Raw genomic sequence first — 14,881 nt, forward strand, 5'->3', positions numbered from 1 at the left:
ATGCAGTGTTGTAATCCAATGTTATCTTAATTTTAAAAGATAAAATAAAATTAAAATATATACAAAATTCCAAAAAAAAATTGGGGTTTACTTTTGCCATAACCAAAATGTCAGTTTTAGTTTATTTTTGCTCTACCCCCTTTGTTAAAACTTCATTCTAGATTACTCTGAAATCTGGTATTTTATCAGTTCTTTAATTTTGCTGTCAATGTGAGTTGCTTGTGACTCTGAATTGCAACTTAACAAATAAGCAATAACAAATAATAATGAAGGCAAGGTGATGAACAAGCTAGTGTAATTTTGCTACATAAAATAAAGAATGCTCAAGCCCCAAAGGATCTCAGCTATTACTTGAGATACAAGTCCAGTGAGGTGAGGAAGCTGTGCTTCAGAGGGGGCAGTTGGCCTGTGGAAAAGTCAAACTGCTAAAGAAGGTCACAGCCAGAGTTAGAACTCCAGGCTTTGACTCTCCAGTGTCCTTCCCATTATACCAGAAGGCTCCTATTCTAAAAATGTATGTTCTGTCTAGGAGGTGCTACTTTTCATATATACTCTTGGGAAATTTAACATGACTGTCATTTTCCACTCTTAAATTTAGTCATAAAATTTTAACATTTTTCTAAGTATATGCTGTTCAAATTTTTCCACCATAATAAGCACATAGTTGAAGGTCAGTAAGAGTGAATGATAAGAGCTGACATTTAATGAGCAACTCCTATGTATTGGGAAAAAACTGCTAAGCACTTTTTCATTCATCTCTAATACTCCCCATACATTACAAAGTGAGTAGGCGGTGTGTTATCTATGGATAAAGAAACTCAGGTTTACAGAGGTTAAGCAATTTGCCAGAGTTTACAGAGCTCATAAATAACAGAATTCAGATTCTGCCCAAGACTGCATATATCTAAAGCATGTATTCTGAAACCCAGCTTTCAAAGTTTCATCAGAAAAATGGTTTGGAGATGTCAAAAAATTTAATCTTTTTAATGATCATCATTAATCATACATCATGCTGCCCATTAATTGAGCCAGACTAGACTGAGTTCTTGCTATCTTAGAATCAAACCTAGAAATTCTTCATGTTTTATTTTATTTTGATTCTGGTTCTAATTTGAAGGTCAAATATAAATTGACAAGCTATACAATTGGCTAACTAATTTTTCATATATGACATACGTATAAAGGCATATTTTAAAATTAATCCACAGAATAGAACGATGGTGTCAATGAACAGAAATGTGAAGTGATCCTCAAGCAAAAACCCTAAGAATTTTAGTTGATGGATGGCTTCAAATATATCAAAGCTCCCTTTCCTTGTCCTGTTTTTATGTACATCTACTGTTGAAGGTTTATTTTGGTAACCCTTCTATAGACTAAGAACTAAACTCTGAAAAATAAGTTCCTGGTGTAAGTATATACTCCCCTAGACTGCGTGTTGTAAACTCCAGGAGTGTGACAAAAAAAAACAAAGTCATTGGAGAACAATGATGGAGTTAAAATGGAACATCTTACAATGTCCCTCCCTCATATAATGTGTCTGTAAGCACCGGAACCACTGCTGAATGCAGCTTCTGCTGTCTTCTTACCACTTGTGAGAGTTCTCAGTACTTGACGTTTCTATTAACCACGGACTTGGAAATACTTAAGTTAGATAGTGTTGTAGGAATGTACTGGATTGCCCAAAAGCAAATGCATGAGCAGCTTATTCTAATATGTATCTCACTGTAGAGATAAGACAAATACCCAACAAAAAACCTGACTGAAATAGGAAAAATGTAGTCAGGAGACATTCAAAACTTTGCAGAACCTTAGACTGCAAATAAATGATTCATTCTTTATGAGCACGGGGAGTTTTATCTTCTCAGGAATGTTAGAGTCCCTGCTGTCGTTTACTGATAGAATCTCAGGTCTAAAGCCCCTAAATATCTCTCTTCCCACATTCCCTTGAGTAGAGAAGCACCAAAGCAAAGAGCAGCCACTTCTAGAGAAGAAAGCAACCTCTCCTTGCACCAGATGCGGACCACGGAGACCCCTTCCGGAAGGGGTCTTTCATTCTGGCTTATTGCGCTTTATTGCAGGAGCTAGAGCAAGGATAAAGTACTCACGGGGGCGTGAATAGATAACCCAGCTTCAAGCTAGCTGCAAAATCATAACGGCCAGGAATACAAAATTACCCCCCCCCCCACATACACACACACAAATGGTCAAGAGGGGAAAAAAGCCACCGACAACCCAGGCTTCTAGGATGAGCTGTAACGAGAAGAGGGTAGGTGGGCAGAGCTGAAGAGGGTCGCGCTGGCAGGTGATTCCTACGGACAAACGACCTTCCGGGTTCTTACTCCAGGCTATCTCTTGTGTGGCCTGGAATCCTGCTGTCAACTCCAGCCCACTCTGCCACCTAGACAGCGGACCGGACACGGGCCGGTAACCTCTTTCCAAGCAAGCACTGCCATCCTGCACTTACCGAGGGAGCTGGGGTCCATGGCCGACCCTGCTGCAGAGGTCAAGGGGAGCGATCGTGGGCCGGGCTCACAGGCAGTCTGGAAGCCACAAGGCAAGCCGCCCTCTGCAGAGGCACCCACCGCAGCCCTTCTGCGCCCCCTCCCCAAGAGTGCGGGGACTGACAGCCCACAGCACCAATGCGCACGCTGCGGGCTGGCGCTGGGCGGGGCTAGGGCGGGGTGGAAGTGGGGTGGCTGGCGGGCGGGGTGGGCCCCGGGAGGGCCACCTGCAGCAGTCTGCCCGCCGCGTGGGAGCCGAGCATACGGCGCCCACTGAACCCCAGGAGCAAGTCCCCGCGGAGCTACCGCATCCGGGCAAAGGCGGGGGACAACCGAAAGAGAGCCGGAAGGTGGGGAGGAGGCCAGGGCAGTGAGCTCTGCATTTTCAGGACGCGAAGTAGCAAAATCCAATTTTAAATTAAGGGCATTCCTATTTTACACCCACCCCATCTTACCCCAAATATTTAAAGACATTGCAGATACCACAATTTTAAAGTAGGATTAAAAAAATAGATATTGCACTTGCTTGAGAGACAATTACATATATAAATTGAAACAGCAAAAGGCAAAACTTGCTCAGGAGTGGGTTTCTGTGTAATGAGGTCCTAATGGTCCATTAACAAATAGACTCAGGGACCAGAGACACTGAACCATGTCTCCCTAGCCTAGCGGACAGGTAAAGCTGATGTGAAGTGGCCCTTAGAGCTCTAGTCTGCAGAAGCAATCACATCCTTGTGGATGAGGTCAGGTCACAGGAACCAAAACCTCACCCACCTTTAATATATGATACAGTCCCCCAAATTGAGATAGACTATCACGTTTCCCTTCAGGCTATTCCTGAATGCCTTCTTAACCTGCTCCCTCTCAGTTAAAGAGCCTTCAAAACCAAGCCTCCCAAGTTGCAGCATCATCTACCTTCCTGCTTGATTGGCTAGATTGTGTATTTTCACAATTTCCCAAATGTTTATCTAAACATGCTGATAGCCACACAGAAAAGCACCACAAGCATTTACTTGTGCATATCTGTATACCCAATTAAAGTATTAGCAGTTGAGATTTTAGGGTGACTTGTTTTGGGTTTAGTATCTCCTATAAGGGCTTTCCTAGGAGATCCAACTATGAGATCCTGCAAGATACACAATTTCTATCTCCTCTCTAGCTGCTCCCAGACACATCATCCAAAAAAAGATCCTATTAAGGTGAAAGAAAGGAACGACTACTAGAAAGCAGTTTTACTTATCTCCTTTCTACCACAGGATCATTATCTTTGCCAACAGAGTTCTGCCTCCCCATGTGGGTCACCTCCCTAGCTGGCTGCTATTGCCTCACAATGCTGTTTTTAAACCCTTGTGCCACCAGGGAGGGCCCAGGATCATTATCTTTTGAAGAGTAAACCTAATGTCCATTTTTAGATGGTTTTCCAGGAATGTTTCACCTTTGTATGATTCGGTAGCTTCCACCAAATTTACTAAGGAAAGAACTGTTAGAATATAACAAAGCTGAACCTAAATTGTGAGACCTAATATTTACAGATAGTTATGCAGGGCATGTAAAACAGGAAAACCCACAAGTATCTATTTTAGTTGAAATGAAGAATTCTTGTTTTGTTCATTTAGTCAACACCAGCCTTTGCAAAGATCCTTTATGTCCCCACACAAGTTGCTAACCTTGCTTACTGACTTTCTGAATTTCAAAGAAGTCAAAAGAAATCCATGTCACTCAACCCAGATGCTGCTATATTAGTATTGACATCCATGGTTTCTCAAGTCTAGCAAATCTGGGAGTTTGCAGCAAATCCATGCAAAAATTAAATAACTTATCTAGATAAAGACAAGATAGAAGAGCTCCTACTAGGATGCAGTTGGAAAGGAACACATTAAAAAAAAATAAAGGCCACCTTAATTAGATCTTATAGATCTTATTCTACTTGATTTTCTAAAATTAAAAAAAAGAAAAACTCACCTGAAGGTTAAGTTTAAGGTAAAAGTGATTTTGTATTGAAAGGCAGATTTAAGGTATATTTCAAAAACTCATCCCTACTCTTCACCTTTCCCTGAGTACAGTTCTATAAATAAAATACTGCACTATGGTTTTTCTTTAGGATGTGACTAGAACCCAATGCCACATTTAAAAAATGTTTCCAGTTCCTCATGCATAAAAGAAATCTGTCATTCCTGAACTCACTTAAGTGAATTAGACTGTTTTAGCTATTACCCATATCATTGTCTGCTACCGTTAGTAGCTTTTCATTATATAATGAGAAACAGTCTATAAATATATCTCTTCAATCTCATGAGAAATTATTCTACCCACAGCTTATCTTGTTAATATCACCCGATACTGTGTGCCAATAAAATAGCTTGCATATAACCGAACTCATATTTATCTGATCTCTACTGATCATACCATTTCTTCCCTCCTGGTCCCTATCTGCCTGAGCCTGTAGTTACCACAAATGGTTTTATAATTTCTTAATACTAATTCTTACATTTTAGAGACCTCAGAATAAGCCTCTTGTTCCCCTTCCCTTATATATCATTGCATGAACCAGCGTTTCCAGTTATCAAATGGTTGAACCTGATCCTGGCACCATTAGGTTGTATTTGACAGCATACAAACACCATCTCTTTTGAATTAAATTCATATACATCTTCAATGCACTGCCATAGCCTCTGAAGTGCAATCAGAAAAGGTACAATCTGTCTATCAGAAATTTGATGAACATGGGCAGGGAAGGCACTCGTAGCCTAGAGAAGAGTAATATTGGGCACAGGGAAGCTACAGGTCTAGGAAGGACGCCTAGACCAGGGAAGGCAATACATACCGATATGTACTCCAAGCGCTAATGCTTCTATAGGTCTTGAATTCAAGTATTAACTAGCCTGTGGTTATTTATTATGCTGTCTCTTTTTTATCATGCCTGCTTCTTTGTCATATATTGAAGGATCACTTTCATAAAATAAATGGTATCTCAGCAGCCTTTCTAACCTCTTTCTTTTCCCTCTGATTCTTCCACCTTGTATCATTTCTTCCCTTTTTTTTTTTTTAAAGATTTATTTATTTATGCATACAGGACTGGGGTGTAGAACAGAGGTGGAGGGGCAGTGAGAGAGGATTCACCAGAGACAGAGTGGGGAGCAGAACAGGTGGATTGACAAAGTACCCTGCTGAGGGGAGCAGTGGGTGAGACAGGAGAGGTCTGCTGCATCATGTAGGTCACCTCAGGGGTGGGGATCGAACTGGCACTGAAGGCTGTGGCTAGCTTGCAGTGCTGCATCCTAAGCCGTTGTGCCATCAGGGAGGGCCCATGCCTTCCTTTTAATGGGATGTGAAATAGACACAACTTTCCACCTGTTACAAACGGAACATCCAGTTCTGTAAGAGCTGGTAGGACCCGCCTTCCAGGAAGGGCTCTGAACAACAGTATGATAGTAAAGAGGCTTTGGAGTCAGATGACCACACAAGCTCATCAGCAGGCAGTAGCGGTACAATTTTGAAGACTCTGTAATGAGAGCTACAAACCTAATTTACAGATATGTTCTACAACCTAGCTTGATAAATTACTAAAGGCCAGCTCCGTTTGCTAGGAATTTATCCTATACTTAACATATAATGTGCAAAGATACATATATGGGAATATAAATGCTACAACATTTGTGACAGCAAAAACTGAAACCATGGAAAGTGTGCATCAACAGGGTACTGTTTAAATGACACTGCCAGCAAGAAGCAAGATGGACCTTAAACTGTAAGAGCTCTAAGCTGTAAAGTGCAAAAAGCAAGTTATACTATTTGAATGTTTACTTAAGGCATGTTTTATTTCAACAAAAATTCTTAAGTTAGTGATAATCCATTCATTCCAAGCAATACCTGGTATAAACAGGATCATTTATCATATTAGGACTTTGTTTATAACCAGTAGCTTATAAATCTCCCAACTAGTGTTTACTAGTTCTATAATAATATAGATTTAGGTTCACATGGCTTTTGGAGGTATAAGGAAACCTAAATCCTTTAAGATGACCTTAAGTCACCATGTCTGACAATAGACAGCTTCTTCCCTCATTTATAAATTGACTTCCCAGCAAGTCACATTCTAGTTGGGATTTTACAGGACACTTAAAAAAAAAAATCAGAAACAAACCCTAAAGACAGGGCCCAGATGGTGCTCTAAGCAGAAACTGACACCACTGAATGTCTGAAGTACCAAATACCCACAGCCAGTGGGGCTGGGGCTCTGCACTCAGGACCCTTCCATCATGTGTCCAAAGTACTGCCATGACTCCACTGAAAGGTAACACTGACTACCACAGTGATGTGATCCTCAGGATTTCGAAACAGTAATTCCAAAGACACCTGGCTACCAGTGCCAGCATGCTTAGCTGGCAGTGGGATACATCTCCAGGAAGTGGTCGATGTAGGAAGACAGGAGGAAAACAGAGAGGAAGAACAGACATGGAAGCTAAAAAACTGAGAAGAGAAATAACATCCTATAGGGAAGGTTACAGAGACTGGACACACAGCAGAAGTGCAAGAAATATCTGCTGAATGAGCAGAGTCGGTATTTCAGTTCAGAGCTCCACAACCCCCCTTCCTGGGATAGCACTCAAGCTGGGACAGAAATGGGAATTCCAAGACGTTCACAACAATAACCTATGGAAGCAATACTTTTTCAGATTAAGAAAAAAAAAAAAAAAACAACAGAAAGGTATATGATAAAAAGGCACATAGGTCTCCTGATTGTATGTTCTTTCAGAAATAAGCAGCCATGCCCCCCACAACCCCCTTTAAACACAGCAGTGTCATAAAGTACATACTGCAACTTGCTTCTTCAGCCCCAGGGGTCTACCTGGCAAATGGGCTCCCAGAGTGTGACAGAGATATTCCAGTCCAGGTCACTATGCTAGTTTATACTTAAACACTGATAGCAAAATTATTTCCTTTTATTCTGTGGAACTTCAGTAAATAGAAATGTGCATCATTTATGTTAATTTGTTCACGATGATGGAAATTAAGACTGTAGGAAGGTTTCTGGGGTAACTCCCACAATCTTCCTGGCAAGGGCTGGTTTCTCTTGACCCCTCCACACTTCCTAACTGACAGTAGGCCTGCATGGGCACTGGTCAAATTGTCAAAGCAGTTTCTTGAAGATGGAGAATCTGGAGAGGAAAAGAAACAAGAAACAAGAACTAAGTGTTTGTGGTAAGCACCAAAACGTCTCCACTTCCCTTCCACACTGTACCTTTTCCCTCTGCCACTGCCAGAGCTGCTAACATTTACCTCTGTCTCCGAGCCAGCTCTTCTAGTCTGTCTACAGACTTGAAAGTGCAGTCTTTACACTGTGGTTACGTGAACACTGTTCAAGGCCAGATCAAGCACGAGTTCAGGGCAGAACTTCCCGTGGGGGAAAGAGGCCCCAGCACCAGCACACGGTCTCTCTCTTACTGCCCACACACATGCTTCCACCTGGACTTTATTTTTTTTTTAAGATTTACTTATTTATGCATACAGAATTGGGGTACAGGCCAGAGTTGTAGGTGGGTGCGAGGACTCACCAGAGACAGAACAGGCCGACTGATGAAGTGCACTGCTGAGGGGAGCAGCGGGCAGGTCAGGAGAGGTCTGCTGCACCATGTGAGTTACTTTCCTGGCTTTAGCTTCGTAGTGCAGTGCTTTAACCTGTTGTGCCACCAGGGAGGGCCCTGGACCTTTATTTTCTTAATACAAGAGCTTCCATTTTGCATTATCACCTTTTGACACCCCATCTTTCCTAATTCTTTCTAGTCTTTCTCAAGCCCTTGTTCCTCCAGTTCCAACTGAATTTGCAAATCTAGGTCTCCTGCAGTTGTCAGGATGTCCCTTTGTAACTCTCAGACCAGGGGTTGCCTTTCTGAAAACCATTATTCCTCATGTTGTTGGAGCACACTTCTCAGTGCCTCTCTAGGGAGAGCAGGGGGTGACAAACCTGTACATCTGAAAATATCTGGTTACATTTGGCGTCATGTGAATGCAGGTGGAAAGACATCTTCTGTGAAGTCGGAAGTTATGCCTTCATTGTCTAAAAGCCTCATTGCTGATAAAATGAGTGTGCAGCCAAATTATTCTTCTCATAAACAGGTCATTTTTTCCTTTTTAGAGAAGAATTTTAGGATTTTCACCTCTCTTGTTTTTGAAATTTCAACTGGATATGTTTCAGTGTGGCTCATTCACTGTGCTGAGTACCTGGGGGCCTTCCACCTAGGATCCCAGGAACTGGCTGTTCTCTTTTCTACTTTCTGAGGCATTTACTCAACTCTTGCCCTCTAATTGTCTACTCAGAGTAGACAAGACATTCATCTGCTCCTACCTCCTCTGCGGCCTATCACAGTTTGTTAGCTGGCAATGTTCTCCTTACATTGCCAACCTGTGCCAAGTTATGTTCTTTTTCTAAGAACATGTTGAAATATAAGTACTTATTGGTTACTGCCAACTCTCATTACTCCCCTTAACATCTCCATGTTATCTGGAAAAAAATTTGAAAGTATTAAAATGTGCAATGATAGGGATCTCCCTGGTGGTACAAGGGATTAAGCTTTAGCACTTATATAGCTATTTGTAGCCACTGCAGCAATAGTTAAGATCCCCAGCCAGGGAAGAGACCCACATGGCACAGCAGATCTCTCCTGTCTCACCTGCTGTTCCCCTCAGCAGTGTATTTCAGTAGATCTGCCTGTTTGCTCTCCATTCTGTCTCTGGTGAATCCTTTCAGTCCCCTCCACCTCTAGCCTGCACCCCAGCTCTTATATGCATAATAAATGAAATAAATCTTAAAAAAAATTGCATTTTCATAGCTATAGCTATGAAATTCATAAATATGCTTCATAAGAAAAAAGGGTAAGATTCTTACTAGTAATAACTCACCAGTTTAGAACAGTCCATTCACCTGTTCGGTGGTAGGGTCTAAATCAATATCATAGAAACACGGTCGGGTAGGGAGTCCAGGCATTGTGCTCATCTAGGAGATGTAAGATAATATTAAAAATAAACTTAGAGTGATCTTTTCTTCCACCTTCCCCTCAGATAGACAAGGGCAGATTATTATCTTATAGTTGCAAATAAAGGAGTTCTTCCTATTACACATTAGAGATCAAGTCACGGATTCTATTATGACCTCAAAGGGAAACCCTCATCTTTCAGCAAACCATGTGACAGCCTGCACCATCTCCTGCTAGCGGATAGCTGCACAAACAGGAAGTAGCAGGAGGTGCGTCCACCCTCCTCTTACAAAATAGCAGGTGCCAGGAGGCACCTTCCTTACCTCCTTAGCACTCGCTCCACAAAACCAAAAGGAAGTGCAAGGTTTGTTTTGCTTTTAATTTTGTTTTAGTGAATCATGAGTAGATCCCCACATCATTTTCACTTCAGCAACATGACATTAGTAAATGAACCAAGACACTAGATGGTTTCACAGCCACTACTCTAGCCAGTTCAACTGGCCTTCTAAACAGAACTTGTAATGCTTCTCTCTCTCCTTATAACTGGGCTTTGACAAACATCTGTTTAGATGCATATTTGTAAGGCTTATTGAACTTGGTGTATTTTTATCTGTAACAATGTCCTGTATGAATACATACAAGTTCTAAATCACATTCAGTCAGGAAAGCAGTTTAAGTTGAACTCTTACAGTTAAACTATGAAAATGTTATAGAAAAGAATGAGTCACTATCACCCAAGCCATCTGTACTTTAAGAAACCTAATTCTGACATCTGAGTGCCAATCAGTGCTCTCTAGGATATACTAAAGGAGCCTGACATTGTTTTCTATCCTCCAATTCTTTAAGAAATAAACAACTGCTAGGTGTGAGGGCAAGTGAGGGAAAGGAAGGAACTAGTTCTCAAACTGAGTAGAAAGCCTAAAGATAACATGATAAAGAAAAAAGACGTCTGCCTGCTGATGCAGGCGTGTGTGTGCATGTCAGCAAAAAACTCTAACGGTGGTTCCCAAAACAGTGGTTAGCAGGATTCTTGGCACTTCTACTCTTTCCCAAAGAAAACATTTCTCCAAAAATCTTGGTCATATCGATGATCAGATTTTTTTTTTTTAAATGAAAAAATGAACTTAGATGTAAGTTTCTGGAAAGCAGCTTTCACACCTTAAATTAATACACAAAATACTTAAAGCCTCTAAGCCCAGTTCAGGCGCCAACAGAATTAGAAGGTGTTAAGAATGGTGACTGCTAAGTCATCCAGATCATATGTGGAAATGTCTCGGGCCACAATGGCTTCTGATGCGAGACTTTGTTCTCGTTGAGAAAACCTGGAGCTGGGCAGGCTGCCCTTCTCCCAGTACAGGCAGACTCACTGGCCAGACCACTTCCAGTTTAGCTTTCCTCTCACCGCGTAGCTTGCACATGTCAAAAACAGAGCACACCTACTGCTATTTCAGTTGATAGCTGCTGACAAATTCTCCAGAAAGAACATGTATTCCTGCAATAATGAAGGTAGTAGGTAAATAGTTTAACATTCCTATTAAGAGGGAAATTCTATCTGACTGCAGAACTGACGTGGTGGTTGCAAAGGAGCGAGGGAAACCAACAGACTATGGTGCAGGGTCATCTGGGCTTCAGTGGTGGGTGTGACAAGATTACATATGTCCAGGTGTGACTCATAGCCTGAAAGCACAGTGTCATATCCCATGATGCCTCAATGCACATAAATAAATTAATTCACTTTTTAAAAAAGGGAATGTCTACAAATTCCAAGGGCCAATGAACATCCCAACAAGGTAAATCTGTTCTCTAGGGTGGCTGGGGCATAAGGCCGAACACTTCTGCCCGATCACGGGCTGTGGCACTACCCCACACTGAGCTGGTTTCTTTTACAGGTGCGTTCAGTTTAATATTTCAGTCCTGGGTTGCATTTAAGTACAGTCTGCCCACACAGGGAACGAGGCCCACCAGAGGGGAAACCTGCGAAGGGGGATCAACAAAGTCAGTGTCCTTCAGGAACAGTGTTCCCCAGGAACAGTCTTTCTTCCCTTACATATGCTAAAACTCGTACCACAAGAAAGCACTCCACAGCTAATACATCTTGAAATTTAAATAAGCAACTTCACCTTCCAGGTCTATAGGGTCCATTTGCATTTAAAGGGGCATATTCTTTATTCAAAAATAAAGAATTTACTGTCAGCAAGAACCAGGAAGCCTCCATCCCTCCTTCACAGGGCAGTTGGGGGCACTGGGTTCATCTGTTTAAGACTCCCAACAAATGTCACTCGTGATTATATATTAACGACACCACATCCTATCAACTAGGGCCATCCTGGATTCACTCAAGGTCACACCACCCTGGGAAACAGAATGGTCATTCTAATCACATAAGCTCTGTGGCATCATCGTGGGCTGTCATCATGACTGACCTCAGCAAGGGGTTTTAACCCCAATAGGCCTGACTCCACCTTTCTCCTCAGGGATGAACTCTATTCATTTGGCAAGTGCTCTATGGCTTCAGGAACAGATTTCAGAGCAGCACGGAGGAACAAGTGCCCCCTCCCCACAAGGAGCACTCACTTACCGTTCCTACAAGGGGGTAGAGAAAGCCAGCCCCGACACTAGCACGGATGTCACGAATGGGCAGGACGAAGCCTGTAGGCACACCTTTTTGCTCTGGGTTATGAGACAAGGACAAGTGTGTTTTGGCCATGCAGATGGGCAGGTTTCCAAAGCCCTGGGGGAGAGAAGGGGACAGAAGTAGGACAAATGAATAGCTGATAATGCAACAAGGAACATCTGGCACTGTGACATTAGGGACTCTTTACTGTATATGAAACAACGAACTCCCTTATATCACTGCTATCTCACTGCCTTCCTGCTTAGTTACGGCAGCTTTTTTTCTTTTTTTCCCTAAGGATCTCTGATGGGCAAGGGAAGTTAGTACCCCAGCCACAAGTGTTTTACAGTGACAGGTCCTTTTCATCTATATGCCAATTTAAGATGAGAGATTGGAGCAGATGTGAAGATCCAGGGCCTCAAGATTTTAGTACAATATACCCCTATTTTCTTCACATACTCATCTACCACCTATAGGTCAATAAAGAATTTGGGACTCGATGACCTGGCTCAAACTCAATATTACAGAGGGCAGAGGTCACTGCCCAAAGGAGAGAAGTAGGAGGTGCCTGGCAGAACTGAGAGAACTCAGGGTTTGGATTCCAAGCCCTGCTTGGTAGAGTCAAAAGGACAAGCCAACCGCCTACCTGCTTTGTGTAGACGTCAGCTTTGTGCTGAGCCTCAGGAAGCAGTTCGATGTCGTCTGCTCCATAGATCTTCTGGGCAATGATCCTGATTTTATCTTCAACTGGGAGCTAGTATACAGCAAAGAAACCATAGTGTGAGGAGGTCTGCTGATGATATGGTCATGTTCCAGTCAGTGTCCCCAAAGGGATCAGAAGGTATTCTCAGACATATATACAGAAATGCAAATAGCTTGAGATTTATGCAGTAAGAAACATTCTTTTAATACCACATCTCAGATCTTATAAGTAGAAAATGTTCCAGAGGCAAAGTTACTATATATATATATATATATATATATATATATATATATATATATACACACACACACACACACACACACATACATATATATACATACATATATGTATATATGTATATATTCACATATATATGAATACATGTATTTAAGACCTTATTTGGCATATCAGAAACAATATTGTTGACTACCCCAGAACAAATCTTTCTTTATAGATAAAAAGTACTGTTCTTAAAGTGATGGAGATCAGTCTCACGTGAAGCCAGAACTGGTGTACTGTTTGAGAAGTAAGACAGCTGATATTCATCCACATAACCCTCAGTTCATATGAGAGGCAGATGCTGCCGTTAACACAACATATTGTTAATTGCTGTTACTTAGAAACAGCCATAAAAACAAAATCACCTACATACTGAAGACAACCCAGTGACTAATATGACAACTCAGGCTGGGGACAGTGTGAGGACATACTTTCACGGCACGTGAAGCACCATGGCAAGAGGCCCGTGTCTCACTGTTGAGGCTTCTGAGTAGGAAGCCTGAAGGCTGCTTCCTCCTGGGCAAAGCTTCCAGAAAACAGAGGCCTGGTTTCTTACCAGCTCTTGCAGCCTAGTTTGGGGACCAGCATTCAGAGCAAACAACACTGGGAAAGACTGCCTGCAGGCACTGGGCAACAGAGCTACTCACAGGTAACTGGGATGCGCAAATTCTTCAGGTTAGGACTACAACTCTCTACTTCCCAGCAATAAGGCTAAGAGAGCATATTGGGCAAGGTTTGTTTTTTGAAGGAAGAATATCTATTCATACAAAAATAAAAATTCCGACTGGAGCTCAGCAGTGATAATCTGTGAAGGGGGGCGTGAAGAAAGTGACTACTCAATTATGGCTTTATAAGGCTCTTAACAGAGATTATGTTCACGTGCTTTGAAAGTGCCAAGGCACAGTCAGAGCTTCTGAAGCAACAGTACTTTTGCTGGGGGGCGATTTAAGACCAACAGATGCTGAATAAGACAAGAAGTAGCAGCCTCCTGTTTCTCAGAACATAGAAAACTTTTGGGTACAAAGTCCTCATTACCCTACTTCTAGGTTTCCTGCTGCTTTCAAGAACTGGGGTTTCTAACTTAGGCACAGTAGATAAAGACTTAGGGAGAGTGTCTAGGAATGCTTTGCATTTGTGTGCAAATTTGTGTTAATGACATTTCTTAAAAAGATGCTTGAGTGAGCAGTTTCAAACTAGACTGTATAATTAAAGCTCAACAGGGAAATGCCCATGTCAGGAGGTGGATGTAAACTGAACTGTTAGGTGTATCATGTCTTCAAGGGGCAAAGGGAAATAAGAGAAAGTTAAAATTCGAGAGTAATAAGGTTTCTTCCTTCTACCTCCTGTAGCTGTTTTTTAGACTATGGTTATCTTTAGTGAACCAAGTCAGAAAACAGACTAGCAAATACAAACAGAATTAGCCACTACATATAATCTATGTTCTCAACAAAGTTTCCAAGTGTTGTGGGCATACAACTTAATGTCTAATCATGTCCCAAAACATATGAGAGAGAGCGCTGGAAACCAAACACAGCCCTGTAAAAGAGCAATCTTTCTCTGACCTAACATAATTGCATTTCAGAGTTAGCAGTGCTTCTGTTGGAGCAGATGAAATATACTCAGTGAGGGAAAGAAAGCTGAAGCTGGGATGCTTTGCTTTCCCATCTGAGGACTTCTCTGCACTTGAGGCAGCTCGGTACCAGAAAGTGAGCACAGAAGCACACAGCTTCCCCCGGTTTCTGGGAAGTAGTCAGAAAACTTTCCTGAGCTTTATGTAGTTTCTGCCCAACTGGCTCGAACATGGCAGGTG

The 14,881-nt window shown here is 42.0% G+C and overlaps 1 protein-coding gene across 1 annotated transcript in view; it reads right to left on the reverse strand.

The window, feature by feature from the left end:
* Nucleotides 1-6,298: 6,298 nt before the first annotated feature.
* Nucleotides 6,299-14,881, reverse strand: part of MTHFD1 (methylenetetrahydrofolate dehydrogenase (NADP+ dependent) 1, methenyltetrahydrofolate cyclohydrolase, formyltetrahydrofolate synthetase) — a gene marked incomplete at its 5' end in the record, with an annotated part of 55,573 nt that continues 46,990 nt past the window's right edge. The window contains 4 exon segments of the mRNA XM_012724399.1: nucleotides 6,299-7,660; nucleotides 9,402-9,495; nucleotides 12,054-12,206; nucleotides 12,736-12,843. Of these exon segments, the coding sequence (XP_012579853.1) occupies nucleotides 9,406-9,495; nucleotides 12,054-12,206; nucleotides 12,736-12,843 (351 nt within the window).

The sequence above is a fragment of the Condylura cristata genome, unplaced genomic scaffold, assembly GCF_000260355.1.
Source record: "Condylura cristata isolate star-nosed mole 26May11 unplaced genomic scaffold, ConCri1.0 scaffold00013, whole genome shotgun sequence".
NCBI classification, from domain to species: domain Eukaryota; kingdom Metazoa; phylum Chordata; class Mammalia; order Eulipotyphla; family Talpidae; genus Condylura; species Condylura cristata.